Below are 16,996 nucleotides of genomic sequence, written 5' to 3'. Positions count from 1 at the left end.
TCACAGTCATACGTGCTCCAAGAGCACTGCACTGCCAACAACTACTGCAAGAAGAAGCCGAGGGGCTGCCAGCTGCCTTCAACATGTTGTTGAAGTGCTGTACCAATAGTGGTCTGGCTGGTGTCCAGAATGATGGTAAACTCTGCATCATGTATTGGATGAGAGAACAGCGCTGCTTTGGTGAGGCACCATTTAGATGCAGTAAAACTTTGCTCCATTTTGTGACTCCAGGTGATGGGAGCCCTTTGTTTCACAATGGGGCCACATAGCACTGCAGTAAGGGATTCGAGCATCACAGTAGCATTATGCAGATGGCGCCAGTAGAAGCTGACCATCCTGAAATAACAACATAGGCCTTTGTGAGCTACTGGGCGTGGCATGTTCAGGATCGGCCATAGTGAACCTCCATATGAAGGTGTGCCGCCATCCAAGGTCTACATTCCAATAACAAGTGCTGTACATTTTTATGACAGAATTGTTTTCTGTAGTGGGACACAGTGTTTTGGCCTTTCTAAGATTTTTTAGAATAGTTCTGGGAAAAATCGATAAACCTGACTGAGTGCCTACCAGGTACCTCACACCCCACTCTGTTCTGCCACAAACAGATGCTTCGATATAGCACTTTAGCCATCTGTGTCTAGGTCTGTTCGCATCTAGCCTTTGGGTGTGAGCAAGGGGCATGGCACTTGGTCACTTCATTGCTGAAACAGGCACGATACCAGCAGACACCACTTGGAGTCTGCTCTGTTAAGAATGGCAGTTGCTGCTGTGCCGACCACATGAGTCGTGGTGCCCATAGCCCGCTCTGCTGCTGCTGCTGCTGCTGCTGCAATGCCTGCAGCCCTCTTACCAGTTGACCTGTGAGCTAAGTGCTACCATCTGGGTGGCCAAGTTCTGCATGAGGTGCTGAAAGTTGGTGTCAGTTGCCAGGGCTGGGGGAGGTGTGTGTCACTGCGGATTGAAGGTGGCTGGTGGGGGTAAGAGCTCACAGGTGACTGCAGGTGCCATGCTTGGCGCCATTGCCAGTGTGTCATGCACCCTGTCTGCCAAGGCCCACTACAAGTAGCTCCAGGTGGGCAGAGTCTGTGTGTGAAGGCCGTGCCTGCATGCTGCTTGCTTTCCAGCAACTGATTATGCACCAACTGCTTTTCTAGTTGCCTTTGGAGATCCTCCATAGTCATCACTGTACTATTGCACTAAGTTCTCATGCAAAGGGGACACACTAAAAGTATTGATATGCATGTGGACCACAGCTGGCAAGATTGCACAATGTTGCAGCCATAAACACTGGAGGTTTAAATATTACCTGTGCAAGACTACAGGTGAGTACAGAAACATCTGCTTGTGATTCCTGGTCACTCATGCCGATCGAGTCCATTACCATGTGGTTTTGCCTACAAACAATTACGTTAGGGTCACCACTGGAGTGAACAATGTGTGGTTTCTTGCTGCTTTCAAACATGTCATGGGCCAACTAACTGTTGCGCTCATGTACAAAGTCCAAGCTGTATGCAGGGGTGATGGTAATTAAATACACATGGTTATGCATAAGACATTTATTCACAGAAATATACATATGCCATAATGTAATAATAATTACACTGGACATGTCTACATGGGTGATCATGTGACCATGGTGAATGGCTCGACCACTGATCCTAGAGGGCATACAATCCCTAGTGACTGAGCATGCAGTACAGACTTGTGTCCATGGGAGGCAATGGGTGCATAGCTGGCTGAGCGTGCAAATGTTATGTCCTCTCATGGATGCCATTTAATTTGCGGGCACAAGAAATGTAGCAAATGATTGTCAGCTGTCTGACTTGCATACCTGATGGTGGGGAGTGTGTGTTGCACTTGACCCACATTGACTATGGCTGGTGAGCTTGCAGAATGATGCAGCCATCCATTAACACCAGCTAGCTTGCACTGGTGTCTCCCTGTGTGTCCTGCATGCCTGTTGATGCTGCATTGTTGCCGTGCTTTGGCCTAGTGGTCCTTTTGTGCAGAGGCATGCACAGATGACTGTCAGTCAATTGACTTTGTTGTACCACTCACCAATGTTCAACATTATTATCCACTGTTGGAGAATTGCACTGATGAATGTCACTTTCATGTCTAATGAAAGTGGGTTGTTGAAGATGCAATATCCTACCCTGTAACAGGATGAAGGTGACAGATAACACATTTTGATATGAGATATCACTCTCTTTATTATGCAGATAATGGCATACAAGACCACATCCATACATGATATAGCTGTAGAACCAACTCCAGCACATTCACAGTTCTAAAGATTGCCTGCTTGAGACCACAATTGATAGTTAGTGATTTTAATATGTTATGGTGTCTACACACTGCCATGAAAGAAATTTTACTGCCTTGGGATAAATCATGAATATAATATACAAGTTTTGGATTTTGACTCTTACCCAATTTCTTATATATGTGACTGAACTTACACTTAATATGTATCCAGCAGAGATAGCAGAATAATTTTTCCAGACAGTACAAGTATTATTATTAATTGCGCTAGGGAAACAGAAATGGAAGATGTTGTCATTTATGTTCTTCAAATAATTAGTACATAATCACAGCAAACACAATCTGCCTTAATTTTAAAATTAAAGAGGAACAGCAAGGAAAGGAAATAAATTGTTTATTCAGTTCTGTGCAATAAATGCAGGAACATATGCAGGAATAAGTCAATATTCACATTTATGTTTTTATATGGGAAGAATAAAATTTGGACAGGAAGAAAATTTTCTGAGCCTCTCAAATGGCTAAGTACAGCATTTCCTTTAATTTTTTGTACAAATACATGTTTTGTTGACAAGTAAATAAACATCTTAACCATATTTGACATATTCTCAATTATTAATGCCTTGCAACTTTACACTCTGTTATAGTTCTTCATATAAATAAAGAAAATAATCACTAAATGGAAGCAAAGATTTGTTCAGCCCCCCCCCCCCCCCCACACACACACATACAGGCTGCAGTAAACTTGGCTGCCCATCAAAATCCTAGTTGGTCACCTGCATGAGGTTATGACACAGTAGGATGCAGCAGTTCCTAGAGGAAGTGTTTCTCCTGCCTGAGTTGGTCTGGGACTGCACGATTTTGTCCTCCTTGAATTTTTAAACCAAATTTCAACTGTATGCTTACATTATCAGTCTTATGGGATCACGAAGATAATTTAGTTCACTGGTCTGAGCTACTAGTAACTGAATTTCTATGAAAGATCTTGACAACAGCTGTCTATCCATGTACTGGCACTTTTAACTTGAAAGTTCACTCTACATGCAGTGGGCAATGACACAGATAACTTTGACAATTGTGCATATTAGAAGGGTATAGCTGTTGTTCATGAACTAAAAGCATGTGTTTACAGTGAAACATTTGCAACACATTATTCGCTTAGGGTCATTATTGGAAAGAAGGCAAAAGAAGCAATTCAAAACATTTTTGCAATGTATGGAGTGAGAGTCATAGGAGAAATCACATCAAAAAATGGTTTTCTCATTCCAAGGACAATGTTTTGATGTTGAGACTCAACTGTGCAATGTGTGAAATGAGAGCCATTGGAGAAATCATATAAAAAAATTGTTTTCTCATTTCAAGGTCAATGTTAAGATAGTGGTTCTCCACATTCAGGAAGACCTATGACCTTTGATATTTCACATCATTGTACTCAATAACCAGAAAATGTGACCATTAAGCTTTCTGAGAGATTTACATTTGAAGGGCAAGATTTAAAATGCAGTTTTAAAAATACTGTTTGCTCTACTTCAGTGAAACAAAAATCAATAAGTGGCCATCTCTGGATGTTTCTTTCAGCATTTCTATCTGATATTATTAGATTAGATTAGATTAGATTAATACTAGTTCCATGGATCATGAATACGATATTTCGTAATGATGTGGAACGAGTCGAATTTTCCAATACATGACATAATTAGGTTAATTTAACAACATACTTAAGTTAATATAACAACTTTATTTTTTTGTGTTTTTTTTTTTAATAATTTTTTTCTTAATTTATATCTAAAAATTCCTCTATGGAGTAGAAGGAGTTGTCATTCAGAAATTCTTTTAATTTCTTCTTAAATACTTGTTGGTTATCTGTCAGACTTTTGATACTATTTGGCAAGTGACCAAAGACTTTAGTGCCAGTATAATTCACCCCTTTCTGTGCCAAAGTTAGATTTAATCTTGAATAGTGAAGATCGTCCTTTCTCCTAGTATTGTAGTTATGCACACTGCTATTACTTTTGAATTGGGTTTGGCTGTTGATAACAAATTTCATAAGAGAGTATATATACTGAGAAGCTACTGTGAATATCCCTAGATCCTTAAATAAATGTCTGCAGGATGATCTTGGGTGGACTCCAGCTATTATTCTGATTACACGCTTTTGTGCAATAAATACTTTATTCCTCAGTGATGAATTACCCCAAAATATGATGCCATATGAAAGCAATGAGTGAAAATAGGCGTAGTAAGCTAATTTACTAAGATGTTTATCACCAAAATTTGCAATGACCCTTATTGCATAAGTAGCTGAACTCAAACGTTTCAGCAGATCATCAATGTGTTTCTTCCAATTTAATCTCTCATCAATGGACATACCTAAAAATTTGGAATATTCTACCTTAGCTATATGCTTCTGATTAAGGTCTATATTTATTAGTGGCGTCATACCATTCACTGTACGGAACTGTATGTACTGTGTCTTATCTAAATTCAGTGAGAGTCCGTTTACAAGGAACCACTTAGTAATTTTCTGAAAGACAGTATTGACAATTTCATCAGATAATTCTTGTTTCTCAGGTGTGATTACTATACTTGTATCATCAGCAAAGAGAACTAACTTTGCCTCTTCATGAATATAGAATGGCAAGTCATTAATATATAATAAGAACAACAAAGGACCCAAGACTGACCCTTGTGGAACCCCATTCTTGATAGTTCCCCAGTTTGAGGAATGTGCTGATCTTTGCATGTTACGAGAACTACTTATTTCAACTTTCTGCATTCTTCCAGTTAGGTACGAATTAAACCATTTGTGCACTGTCCCACTCATGCCACAACGCTTGAGCTTGTCTAGCAGAATTTCAAGATTTACACAATCAAAAGCCTTTGAGAGATCACAAAAAATCCCAATGGGTGGTTTTCGGTTATTCAGATCATTCAAAATTTGACTGGTGAAAGCATATATGGCATTTTCTGTTGAAAAACCTTTCTGGAAACCAAACTGACATTTTGTTAGTACTTCATTTTTACAGATATGTGAAGCTACTCTTGAATACATTACTTTCTCAAAAATTTTGGATAAAGCTGTTAGAAGGGAGATTGGGCGGTAATTGTTGACATCAGATCTATCCCCCTTTTTATGCAAAGGTATAACAATAGCATATTTCAGTCTATCAGGGAAAATGCCCTGTTCCAGAGAGCTATTACAGAGGTGGCTGAGAATCTTACTTATCTGTTGAGAACAAGCTTTTAGTATTTTGCTGGAAATGCCATCAATTCCATGTGAGTTTTTACTTTTAAGCAAGTTTATTAACAACAAGGATATATATACAAAAAAATCTCTGAAAAATTTTGATGAAAATTGTTTTAAAGCACTGAAAATTTCCTCTGCAGTACAGTGTAAAGCAAATTTTCCATAATACTACATACAATATATGATGCAGTTAACATTAACAGCAAAATATTTGTTGAAAACTCTCCTCAAAGCACTTTTAACATATTATTTGCAGCAATGTTTAGGAATACTATACACTGTGGGCATATGAAACCTGGCAGTTTTTATGTAATTAAAAATAGCCTTATAATCCCAATTTTGCAAATATCATATTCTTTAATAGCTACACTTTAGTATTTTATATGTTTCCATTATTTTCAAACTGTAATGATGTCCTATATGTATGAGTGACAGTTTATTTCTGATTTTAGTATTATGTATGCGGCATCCTGACCTGTATAATATAACTATATCCATGAAGCATCCAGAAGAGGCTATAGCATTCCATCAGATTTGGGACCTGGAGACAACAGTTCCTATTTTCTTAATTATAATCATAGCTCCTCTCATCAACATCAAATCAGCTACATTCTTCACTAAATTTAACTCATTAGGTAGGTTGTCTATTTTTACATATATAAATATAATAATGTGTCCATATAAATGTAATGAACATTTACTAGCGATTATGTATAATAAAAAACTATTCTGTTTCAGGTACACTTTCCATTATGTATCTTCTAATTTTTGTTTTTGTCAAAGCCAGCAAGTGGGGTATTAATGTACAGCTCTCTGACAGTGAGAGCCCATCTTATGTTCCACCATTTTCATCTAGTTTTCCAGCACTATCTGGAATGTTAGCACTTTCTCTTTTCATTCACAACATTATAATTAGTATAATGAGGAACAACAAACACCAGGAAAACAATGTAAGTCATTTCAGTCTTGCTTCATTCCATTATGTATATGCTGCTCTGTATTCATTACCTATGCTGATCAAGCATTCATAGATTCATGACAAGAAATTGTTATGTGAAGGTTTTGCTAACAATTCACTTATAAAAGAAATAAATAATTAATTTATAAAAAATAAATAGCAGTATTAATCGCATGAAATTTTATGTTTTAAAGACATGTTAAGTCTCAACTTTATCTATGACAATGAAACAGGCCAAAGTTAAGGTGCTTTTCCAATTATGGAGAGCCTCTGCAATACTTATATGAATTAAGAAGGGGAACATCAAAATGGGTTGAGGCGTAAATTGGAGTTGGTATTAGGGAGGGTTATACACTAGGATAGCTCTTGCAGCTGTGTTAGCCATGGCACCAGGTTAGTACAGTAGTTAGCATTTCTGTCTAGTAAGTAGAGGATCTAGGTTCAAATCAAGGCTCTGGTTGAAGTTTTAATTGATTATCATAAAGAGCAGTACCTTTGATGAAATAAATCTTGGGTGAACAGCCTGGTATGAGTGTGCATAGGACAAAATATTTCAGCAATCGACCACATTGCCATCATCAGGTGCGCTGATGTACTGACTGTTGGTGGGCCAGTACATCAGCACACCTGATGATGGCAACGTGGTCAGTTGCCGAAATATTGTGTCCTATGCACACTCATACTAGGCTGTTCACCTGAGATTTATTTCATCATAAAATACGTCTGGAGAAATTGAGGAATCACAGCAGTACCTTTGTGGTTCAGTTCTTTGGTATGCCAGTTAAAATAATGAAAGCTGCAAATGCAAAAATTTTATATGTGCATCTATTGTGCTATAAACCTAGGATAATACAATCTTCCTTTATATGATGTCGCATAATCTGATTGACCTATAGATTACTCTATTTCTTTCAAAATTAAGCATGTGACTGCCATCCAAGCAGTGTTCAGCAAACATCAATTTAACTTTTTCTCCAGGATCAATGTATCTGACATGTCCAAAGTGGTATTGTAAGTGCAGCATGCACTGATCTCCAGTACTGTGTAGATTGTAAGAGTACTAACCTGTTTGTAGTTTCTTGGTAAAACACACACACACACACACACACACACACACGCACGCACGCACAACTGAAGTCTCATAATCTGAGATTCCCTATAGGTGGTGGCCTCATGATTCAGTAACATATGCATCAGCATTCATTTAAATTTGATGTATTGGCACATTTATTTTTTTATCCAAATTTCAGTGATGATCAGTTTATCTTACACTCTTGTTTGTCTTCCACCAACATCAGGTTAGCACAAATACTTGATGGTTATTCTCAGTGGCAATACATTTCATAAACAGTTTCATTAAAAACATACTCATTAATTTTCTGCATACCACAATTCTTAAAAATTAGTAATTATTTGCAGTTCTTAGAATGAGCCATCAGAAACATTAAATATGGCAAAAAGTAAAAACACCAATATTAAGTGCAAACTGACAGACACAATTCGGACTTGTAATAATCAAAGAAGCTATAATAAAGATATTTGGCACAGAGATGTTGACATGATGATTGTTAACTGTGAACTTCTTACGAAAGAGTGGATGACTACACATAGCTGTTCATTGGTTGAATTCTGTCAACTGACTGACTATTTGTGTGTGGGGGTAGTATATGTAGATTGGAACAATCATATTTTGTTTTCTATGTAATTACATATTAATTTATAAAACTGCAGGGTGAAAGTTTGGGTAGATAATCTATAAGGCTCAACAATGGTTTTGTTTAACTAAAATATACATGATTAGAAAAGTAAAAATGTTTACAGTGATATTTGATTAGCAAACTATATGCCTCAGTAGTATATTACCAACTTACATGAAGAATAGCCACATTTGAAATTTCACTAATTTATGCAAATTCTTAATTAGAGGCTTAATTACATAAGAGTGTTACTTGATTCATAAAAATTAGGGCAACAAAAGTATAATGTCAACTCCTGGACTCTAACAAGCAGATGGCTCAAATGCCAAAAGTAATTTCAAATTTGGCTGAAATTTAACTACAAATATTATTTAAGTTAATTAGTTTTCAGGAAAATAAAACAGATTACCAGAAAGCATGAAATCAGTATGTATAAATACTGGAAGAAATTTATTTGGAATTGTAAATATGAAGAGACTTCAGCTACACAATTAATTAACAACAATGAAAATTTGTGCCATGCTAGGACCCAAAGCAGGATTTCCCATTCATCACAAGTGATTGCGGTAACCCCTTTGGCTATCTGAACACACCTCCAGGACTGACCCAAACTTCCATATGTCATTGTGTGTCTACGTCCTGCACTTGTGTGTCTACTTCCCACACAGGAAGAGACTTTTATTATTATTTTCGTGGCCTAGTCTAGGCAGGAAAAAATGTTTGCAATGTCTGCGTCAGTGACTTTTGGAAGTTTGGGTTGGTCCTGGAGGCATACACGTGTAGCTGAAGTAGTTCAGGCAATTGCTTACAACAAGGGTAAAACCAGTTTGAGTACTGATTCAGCAGAAATTTTCATTCTGCAGCTGAAGCCTAATCATATTCACAATTCCAGATAAATTTATTTCATTTCATATAGCTGTCAGTCACCACAGTGTCTGTGTGCAGAACAATATATAACACAGATGTTGTAAATACCACTGTATAAACAGATTCAAATAAAAGATAAGGAAAAAATAGTTGTTTAAGAGGAGTGAAACAATAGGAGGTGGATTACTTCCACTCTGCTATGTTTCAAGCTCAAAGGCATTTGCAGATGAGATTCTCTCCCAAGCTAATTATGTCTCTAAAAATTTGTGGTGGTGAGAAGATAATTTTGGTATTGTATTTTTTTGAATGCTTGCAATCTTGGGTGTTAGTGGTCATACATAGGACAGAAATGCTTGTAGCTTGCTCTCTTCCTGAGTTATTTCAGTACAGCATGTTGTTTGCAAGGCTTTAACAGTTTTTGTCTCACTATAGCCATTCTTTAAGATGGTCCCTCTTGGGTGTTGCAGCTCAGTAGACAGGCATTCATGCTCACTTGTATCCCAAGATAGAAGGACTGGGATTCTTAAAACACCAGTGGTGCTATATTGTATTGGATAGTGGCAGCAGGATGCATGTAAATATAAGTGTGTGTGTGTGTGTGTGTGTGTGTGTGTGTGTGTGTGTGTGTGTGTGTGTGGATGAATGGGTGGGTGGGTGCCCACATCATTTTCCTTTGTATGCCTGCACTGTTACCTAATGTACTGTATCATCTTGCTTTTTCCATATTCAAATGTTAAAGAGAAAGCCAGGTTTCTGTAGTCTCATTCTAAAGTTAATGATCTCTCGTATAAGATCAATAGGTCAAATAACTTTATCCAGGTCTTTCCTGACATGTGGCTACACAACAATGGTGTTGTCAATGTACCTCTAGAAGTAGTCAAGTTTGGGCATGTAATTTCCTCATAATACTACAAATACAGATTGGCAACCTGGGGCCACATGAGGCCCCATGTTCACATTGTCCCCTTACTCAGGTAGCATACAGAAAATAAGTGGTGGTGGAAAACTTTCTCCAACTGTGGTTCCAGCAAAGTTTTCAGAGGTGGTAGATGAGTATCAACATTAGGCTGAACCTTATGAATAGATGCTCTTTCCCGTGGTTCCATGTTGTTCAGAAACATCACAAACTTCTATAATTCTTTACAACTAACAGCTTCAGTAATTCTACCATGTATGTGTCCAGTCTATAGGTCTGGGATCTGATAATGTTTTGTATCAGCTGTAGCTGTATAGCTATAAAACACTCAATATGATTTATTTATGATGTATTTTGTAATGACAACCATTAACTTAAGATATTTTGTACCTAACCTTTGTCAAATAAGGTTACTGAGTGAGGTGCTGCAGCTATGACGGTACCTAACAGTTACTGCTGAGTAATTGCTCTTCTAAATAGCACCCTATACAAGCAAACCAGTTGCATCTTTATGCGTGGTTAGTCGCACTTTAGGTACCTGGGTTATGTATGGCTCTGTTTAGAAAGAATCCCTCAATATGGTCATAGGGTCATGACACCCCCATATGCTTTCATGCCCTGCAGCTAATTTGCCGCAAACAATATCCTGTAACTGTGATCCTGCAGTCAAATAGTCTATGCACTGGCTAGAACTGTAAGTTAATAAAATATAAAGAAATACAAAATAAAAGTTCAATCACTAATCTAATAACAAGGATTCTATTCTACCATCTGCAATTGATGTAGAGTACAGATAATGATGTTCAATAACATTTATTCAATAAAGGACATCTTAAATAAATTAGACATGGTCCTACAATATTTGATTAAAACACAGACAGGAAATACTCTTATCAGGTGCAGTAAAGTTATATTGAGAATGTTACAAGAACGGTAGCAAAATCCCCAAACTAAATAGTCATCAAAGATATGCAAACTAAGTCCATTTCATAATCACAACACATGGAACATTCATCAGCTCAAAACAATTAATAGTTCAACATGGTGATTCATAAATTATCACATGTGATGCAGAGAACAGTAATTCATACCCTGTCTATTCTCAGTTCCGTAAATCAAGCATAAGTAGTTTGTTCTAGGTACTCTGGAGCACATTCAGATCTCTTGTGAGTCAGAGACCCTTCAAAAGTTAGAGTACTGTATTGGCCATTCACCACACACAATCAATAACCTATATGACTGAACTACACATGTTACCATAGGCAGGTCAACCTTCTACCAGCACCTGACATAAAGTGTCCAGAATCACTCCCTTGAGCTCTTCACTCTAGAAGTCCCAGTCTCCACTTGACTCCTGTAGTGTTCCACTACTGTTTGCTTTTCCACTGGCTGAATGCCATCCCCACCAAAAGTAAATCATTCTTACATCCTACGGACATGATTTGACTCATCTTGACCACTTTCCTGCACTAAACTAATATGTTATAACAATATTTAAATAAGGGAAATGTTATAAACATTCGGTTACATTCATATCATTTATAATATAGTCGGGTCAAAAATAATGACACCAGCATTCTTGCACAAGTGTGTCCATAACAAATGACAACAGCTTGTCCTTAAATATTGCTTACACAAATATTTATGCCTTCTTGACAGAAGTGTCTTTTCGTTCTCTTTTCAATTGTGGTATCCACTAACACATGCAACTGATCACCTTTAAATTAGCATAGTTTTTTAATAGCTCTTGCAATAAATATTTACATAAAGTTGCTGGCAAAATAGTAAACAGTTCAATAAACAAATTCACAAGTATGACAAAATATGAAGTATTCGTGCTGTTTCCATTTTCTGTGCAATTGTGGAGGGTATGATGGTCTGAAAAACATTTGCATAATGAAAAGATATCAAAAACTTAATAAATCAAGAAATTAAATAGGTACAGGTACTTAGCTTCTAGTGATGATAGCTATACTGCAACGCTATTATCTTTTGTTGTTTTAAAGATATTGATATTATTGTTCTGTTACTGAATGCACCTCATTTTTCCAGAATCACCAACTTCTTCAGATTTGCATTTAATACTTGACTGTAAGTTGTTATAGACTCTCAAAGAGTTGTAAGATGCCATCTTTCAGCTAGTCTCAGAGTTTGCCATTTCTGGTCATTCCACATTCAGGTAAGTGACTGATCATTGTCCAGCTCCTTCATCTGGGCTTTACCCACATCAGGTCTTTGCCCCGAGCTGGCCTAGAGTGGCCTCTGCAGTTGACACTGAGGCTCAGGTCCACTAGCGTTCAGCCATACATCAGATACACCTTACCATATATCATTTCTGTGCAGCCAATTAGCTCACCTAAATACGCATAACAGTACACAGTACAAATAATAACTAATCTTGAACCTAATTTATCAGCTAGTAACATTATGAATCCTTCATTGGTAAATGGGCTATGAGCAAATGTGCTGCATATTTGGTGACCCTCCACAGCTTATCACTTTGATACCCAACAAAAATGATGAAATGATAAACACAACTGTTGGGCTGACTTGCAAGAATTTCCATTTTTTGATTACAACAGAGTCTACCTTGTCATCTGTACTTATCATTTGTTGAGTGTTTCATTGTCCTGAAGTGAGATGTGGAACCAATTCTGAGCATCATGGCCTTGAAAGCCACAGCCTTCAGTGATCAGATAATCACTAATATTTGTTGATGGAGCACTAAACAGTTGAGGCTACATCCAGTGCACTGTCCTGATCATTCACTGACCTTAGAGTTTAATGTCCTCCATATGATGAAGCCAGGTCATTTCCTGTAATGTCATGAATATTTGCTTCTGTACTATGACAATGACTGTGCACACAGTTCTTATTATACTTAACATGGTCTCCAGGATGTTTCTCAGTGCCCTGGTTAGTATGACTGACATACTAGCCCTTCAATGAATATGTGTAGGGTATTATTAGATGGAACCTGGCCCATTCTGCATTATTAACAACCAACTTTGACCAGTTGTTACATCAAGTGCCAGAAGCATGAGACTCTGTTTCCCAACAGTAACTTATTTATAATGCTCTGTGTTTAAGTCAGTAGGATTGCACTGTAAATATGACATTTAAAAATTAGTATCTATTACAGTCCATCCAAGGGAGTATGATCCCATAATCATGATCAAATATGGTGTACTACTTGTACAATATGAGAACAGAACTTTATCCATGTAGGACTTTCACCTCAGGATGCTCATTTTTTAATTTACCACTAGTGTTGTAGAATATTTAACATTATTTGTGTATAAGAAATTATCCCTATAGGAAAGAAAATAAACTGAAATTTTACTTCATTATAGATACATATAGTTTATTTTCAGGGCCAGTCTTATACTGAATGTTAGACAAAAGCATCCTATTGCTTGCTTACATTCTCTGTTCATTTCACTTCTCATTTTTCTTCCTCTTAATCAATTTTTGCTTCTTTGCCTGTTCTTCTATCACCTCTGCACTGAAGAGCTAAACAGTGATCCACCTTGAACCATCTTTCACCTTCTGCTCAGTTCCCCCATTATCTTGGCCCCTCCATCATAGGTCTCTTTCACAACTGTGATCTGTGTGACATGATTGTCCTTCCCAACATCCAAAACTAGTAGTTACAAAAGATAGATAATTTTTTTTAAAGGCTCCTACTGGCAATACTGTAACTTTGCCTTCTAAAGATAGGCCAGCTAATGTGCTTCCTTGAAATGTTGCAATTTTCTCATGTGCATTCTTTTCAACACATAAGCTACAAGAGCAATGATGTATTTATTAACTTATGTACCATACCACAGCTGTAGACAAATTGTATAACCTCTCGAAGTGAAAAATCTGGTGGTGTTCAAATAACTGGAAATTTCTGAGATCAGCAGATGACTCATTATATTAATTAATGAGAAATATGACATGACTGTCAATCTGGAGAGTCCATGACTACAAAATTATTTTTTTCTTCTTTTGTTATTCCTCACAACACTGACTTTCTTCATCTGTGATCCACAGCCATCCTTAGTTAATATTTGCAGTGTCAGAAGCCTAGTGAGGTAGAGGTAAATATGTTGTACCATAACATTTGCGTACCTTTGTTTTGAAGCTTCTCAGGCTGCAGTGCTGATCTGTAGATCACTGTTGATCACAAGTGAAACTAGTCAGTGTAAAAATAAAACCAATGATTGTAGTTGTTGTGGTGCACAACACAAATGAACACTGGCATTTGAATTTGTTTATTTCATACAACACATGGAAGCAGAACATACGATAACATGAAACGACGAGGTGACACAAAGTCAGTAGCATAACAACATCCAAATCTTGAGGGCTGCACAGTAGTTAACAGTTGAAAACTCAGCATAGGTGGACAGTAGGAGTCTCATGATGGCCTAGGTATAGACATCTGTAGACATCACCAGTGTTGGCAGTGATAGTTTTGAGTCAATGCAGGCAGCCAGCATTGTAGACTCACACTGCAGGCCAATGATGGAACCTCTAGTGCTGGCCCCTACAACCATGGCTAGCAGACCTTAGCTCATTATGATCAGTGCCACTTACAATTCTCAAGTGAGGCAGTTGGCAAAAGTGCTAAGTGTCAGTCTACTACACCGACCCACTATTAGGCCTGGCCCCATGCTACGTAGAGGGAGAGGTGTGTGGCCACCATTGCTTCTGCAGCCCCTCTGGTGGCAGAGGCTCCAGGAGTCCCTGGTCAGCAGGCACCTGAACATAAGGCTGGAAGTGGCCTACCAGAGGGGACTACATCAGTTGGACAGCAGTGGCAACATGGATGAAGTGGCAGACACTGGAGGCGATTTCATGATGACTGGGGTCCAGAGAGGCAGCTGCTCCTCTGGTGCACACTCCAGGAGCATCTGCAGCTGTGGTAACCTGATGCAAAGTGTCAGTCTGCCCCATGGTGGGGAAGCCAGTGGCAAGACTGGTCTTGCCCCCTGTGGCTGCAATAGCATGGAACAACTAACAATGGAATGAGAGGGGGCAGGTGGAGGAGGATGGAGGGAGGGGGTTCGAGGATGAACTCTTCTTTCTCTGAAGGATGCGAAAATGGGGTAGGATGGAAGGATTGGGAAGAAAAAGATTGAGGGTACAGGTGTTAACCAGAGCAGGTTCTGGTGTCAGGTGACAGTCCAGTCTTCAGTATCAAGCCTAAAAATCCTATGCTCTCATTGCTGATGAATGGTGGCTGGGAACAACCAATCTTGTCAGCCAAACACCCAGGCCCACACCCACATGCCAGACTGGAACTTTGGGGTGGTCGGAGGAACTGGGGGTTTGGCTGCAAGCAAGAGTAGGTGCAGAAGAGAATGGGGTTGATGTCTATGAAAAAGCTCTGACGGGCTCTTGTGCTAACTGGTGTCACCCAAAATGAACTAAAAAAAAAAAAAGTTAGGGTGTCTTCCATGGAAGCATCTTAGACTTACTTCTTAATATGCTGTTTGAATTTCCTGACAATCCTTTCTGCCTCTCCAATCGATTTGGGATGAAAAGATGAACAGATGTGCTTCACTCCATTTTAGTGCAGAAATTCTCAAAGACCTCCTCCTAAAACTGTGGTCCACTTTTGGTCACTAATGTCTGTGGTAGGCCCTCAGTGGTGAAGATCTTTGAGATTGCTGTCACTGTGTATTCCACTGTGGTTGTAAAGCAGTTAAAAATGGAAAAATTGTCAGTTATGTGATATTCAGGAACAGGCCTGCAGAATCAAGGTGCACTCTTTCTCAAAGTTTGATGGCTGCTGGTCAAGGTGAAAAAGCCTGACATGGGTCTGCCTGCTGTTCCACACATCTGTTGTAATGACTGACTAGGCTCTCTATTTCCTAGTCATTGCCTAGCCAATAAGCATGGATCTGAGCAAACAGTTTGGTCCTGAAAGCACCCCAACATCCCTCATGCAGCAAATGTAGGATCTGTTGTCATAAGGCTGTTGGATTCACTGCATACAGTGCAGTGTGGTCTGGCTAAAAGGAGCAAGTGGTGTCACAGCCCGTAGTGGTGGCAAAGAGGTTCTGTCCACCTGTGCGAGATGAAGGTGTGAACTTGTTTGAGAATGGTGTCGACCTCTGTGATGGTGGTGTTGTGAGCTCTCATAATGGTAAAATTGTCCACAGCTCATTGAGCCTCATCATCCAGGCAGAAACAAAGAATTTCCTCTTGATCAAACTTCTAGTCTGGTCCCAGGGGTAGGCAAAAAAAGTGTGTTCACTTTTGTGAGTTGAGATGTGCTTCTGAAATGGTTTTCATAGGTACATCCTGAGAGGAATAGTGCCAAGCGCTGGAGCCAAAGAGCAGTATAATCTGGGACATGAACTGTTGTGTTGGACAAGGAGATCAATGGCTTATGGTCTATTGTCATGTGGAACTTGATGCCATAAAGAAGACAAAATTTCTTCAAAGTCAATAGGATTACCAGTGCTTCTTTCTCAATCTTAGAGTGTTTAATTTGTGCAGAGATGAGGGCTTTTGAAGTGTACGTTATGTGATGCTCTGAACCATCAGTCTCTCAGTGAGTTGGGACAGCTACCACCCCATAGTTCAACATGTCTGTTGAAACCACTAACTGCTTCCTACATTGGAAAGTCACTGGATAAGATGCCGAGAGTAGACACTGTTTGAGTTTCTTGAATGTCTTTTTGTGCATGGCCGAACACATGAAAACCAATCCTTTCTTACATGAGTGATGTAGTGGACAAGCTATATGACATGCGTCTGGACTGAATTTTCTTCAATATGTAATTTTTCCCAAAAAACGTGGAGCAGTTTGAGGTTCACCTCCCATGGCATGGGTGTAATCACTTTGACATGTTTTTACATTGGTAATGTACATTAGTGAGGGAGGATGTGGCCTCAATATGCCAATTAAGGCTGAAAAAATTCATGTTTGCTGAAATGGCACTTTGACCATTCAACCGTGCTGAACGAACTGAGTTTGAACTGCCTAGTGGCACTAAGCTGTGTGCTTGATGAACTGCACTCAGGCCCACAGTTGACAACATTTGGTAGGC

General features: G+C 38.7%; 1 protein-coding gene across 2 annotated transcripts in view; it reads left to right on the top strand.

Annotated features, from left to right (window-relative positions):
• LOC126184966 (sodium-coupled neutral amino acid transporter 9-like) overlaps window positions 1-16,996 on the top strand; it is a 347,307-nt gene that overhangs the window by 292,805 nt on the left and 37,506 nt on the right. For both annotated transcript variants that reach the window (XM_049927662.1, XM_049927663.1), the window contains exons 8-9: window positions 5,962-6,144; window positions 6,248-6,459. In XM_049927662.1, coding sequence (XP_049783619.1) covers window positions 5,962-6,144; window positions 6,248-6,459 — 395 coding nt within the window. The remainder of the gene's footprint in view (window positions 1-5,961; window positions 6,145-6,247; window positions 6,460-16,996) is intronic.

Source organism: Schistocerca cancellata, chromosome 4, assembly GCF_023864275.1.
Source record: "Schistocerca cancellata isolate TAMUIC-IGC-003103 chromosome 4, iqSchCanc2.1, whole genome shotgun sequence".
Classification (NCBI taxonomy): Eukaryota; Metazoa; Arthropoda; class Insecta; order Orthoptera; family Acrididae; genus Schistocerca; species Schistocerca cancellata.
This window is presented reverse-complemented; position numbering and strand designations above follow the sequence as displayed.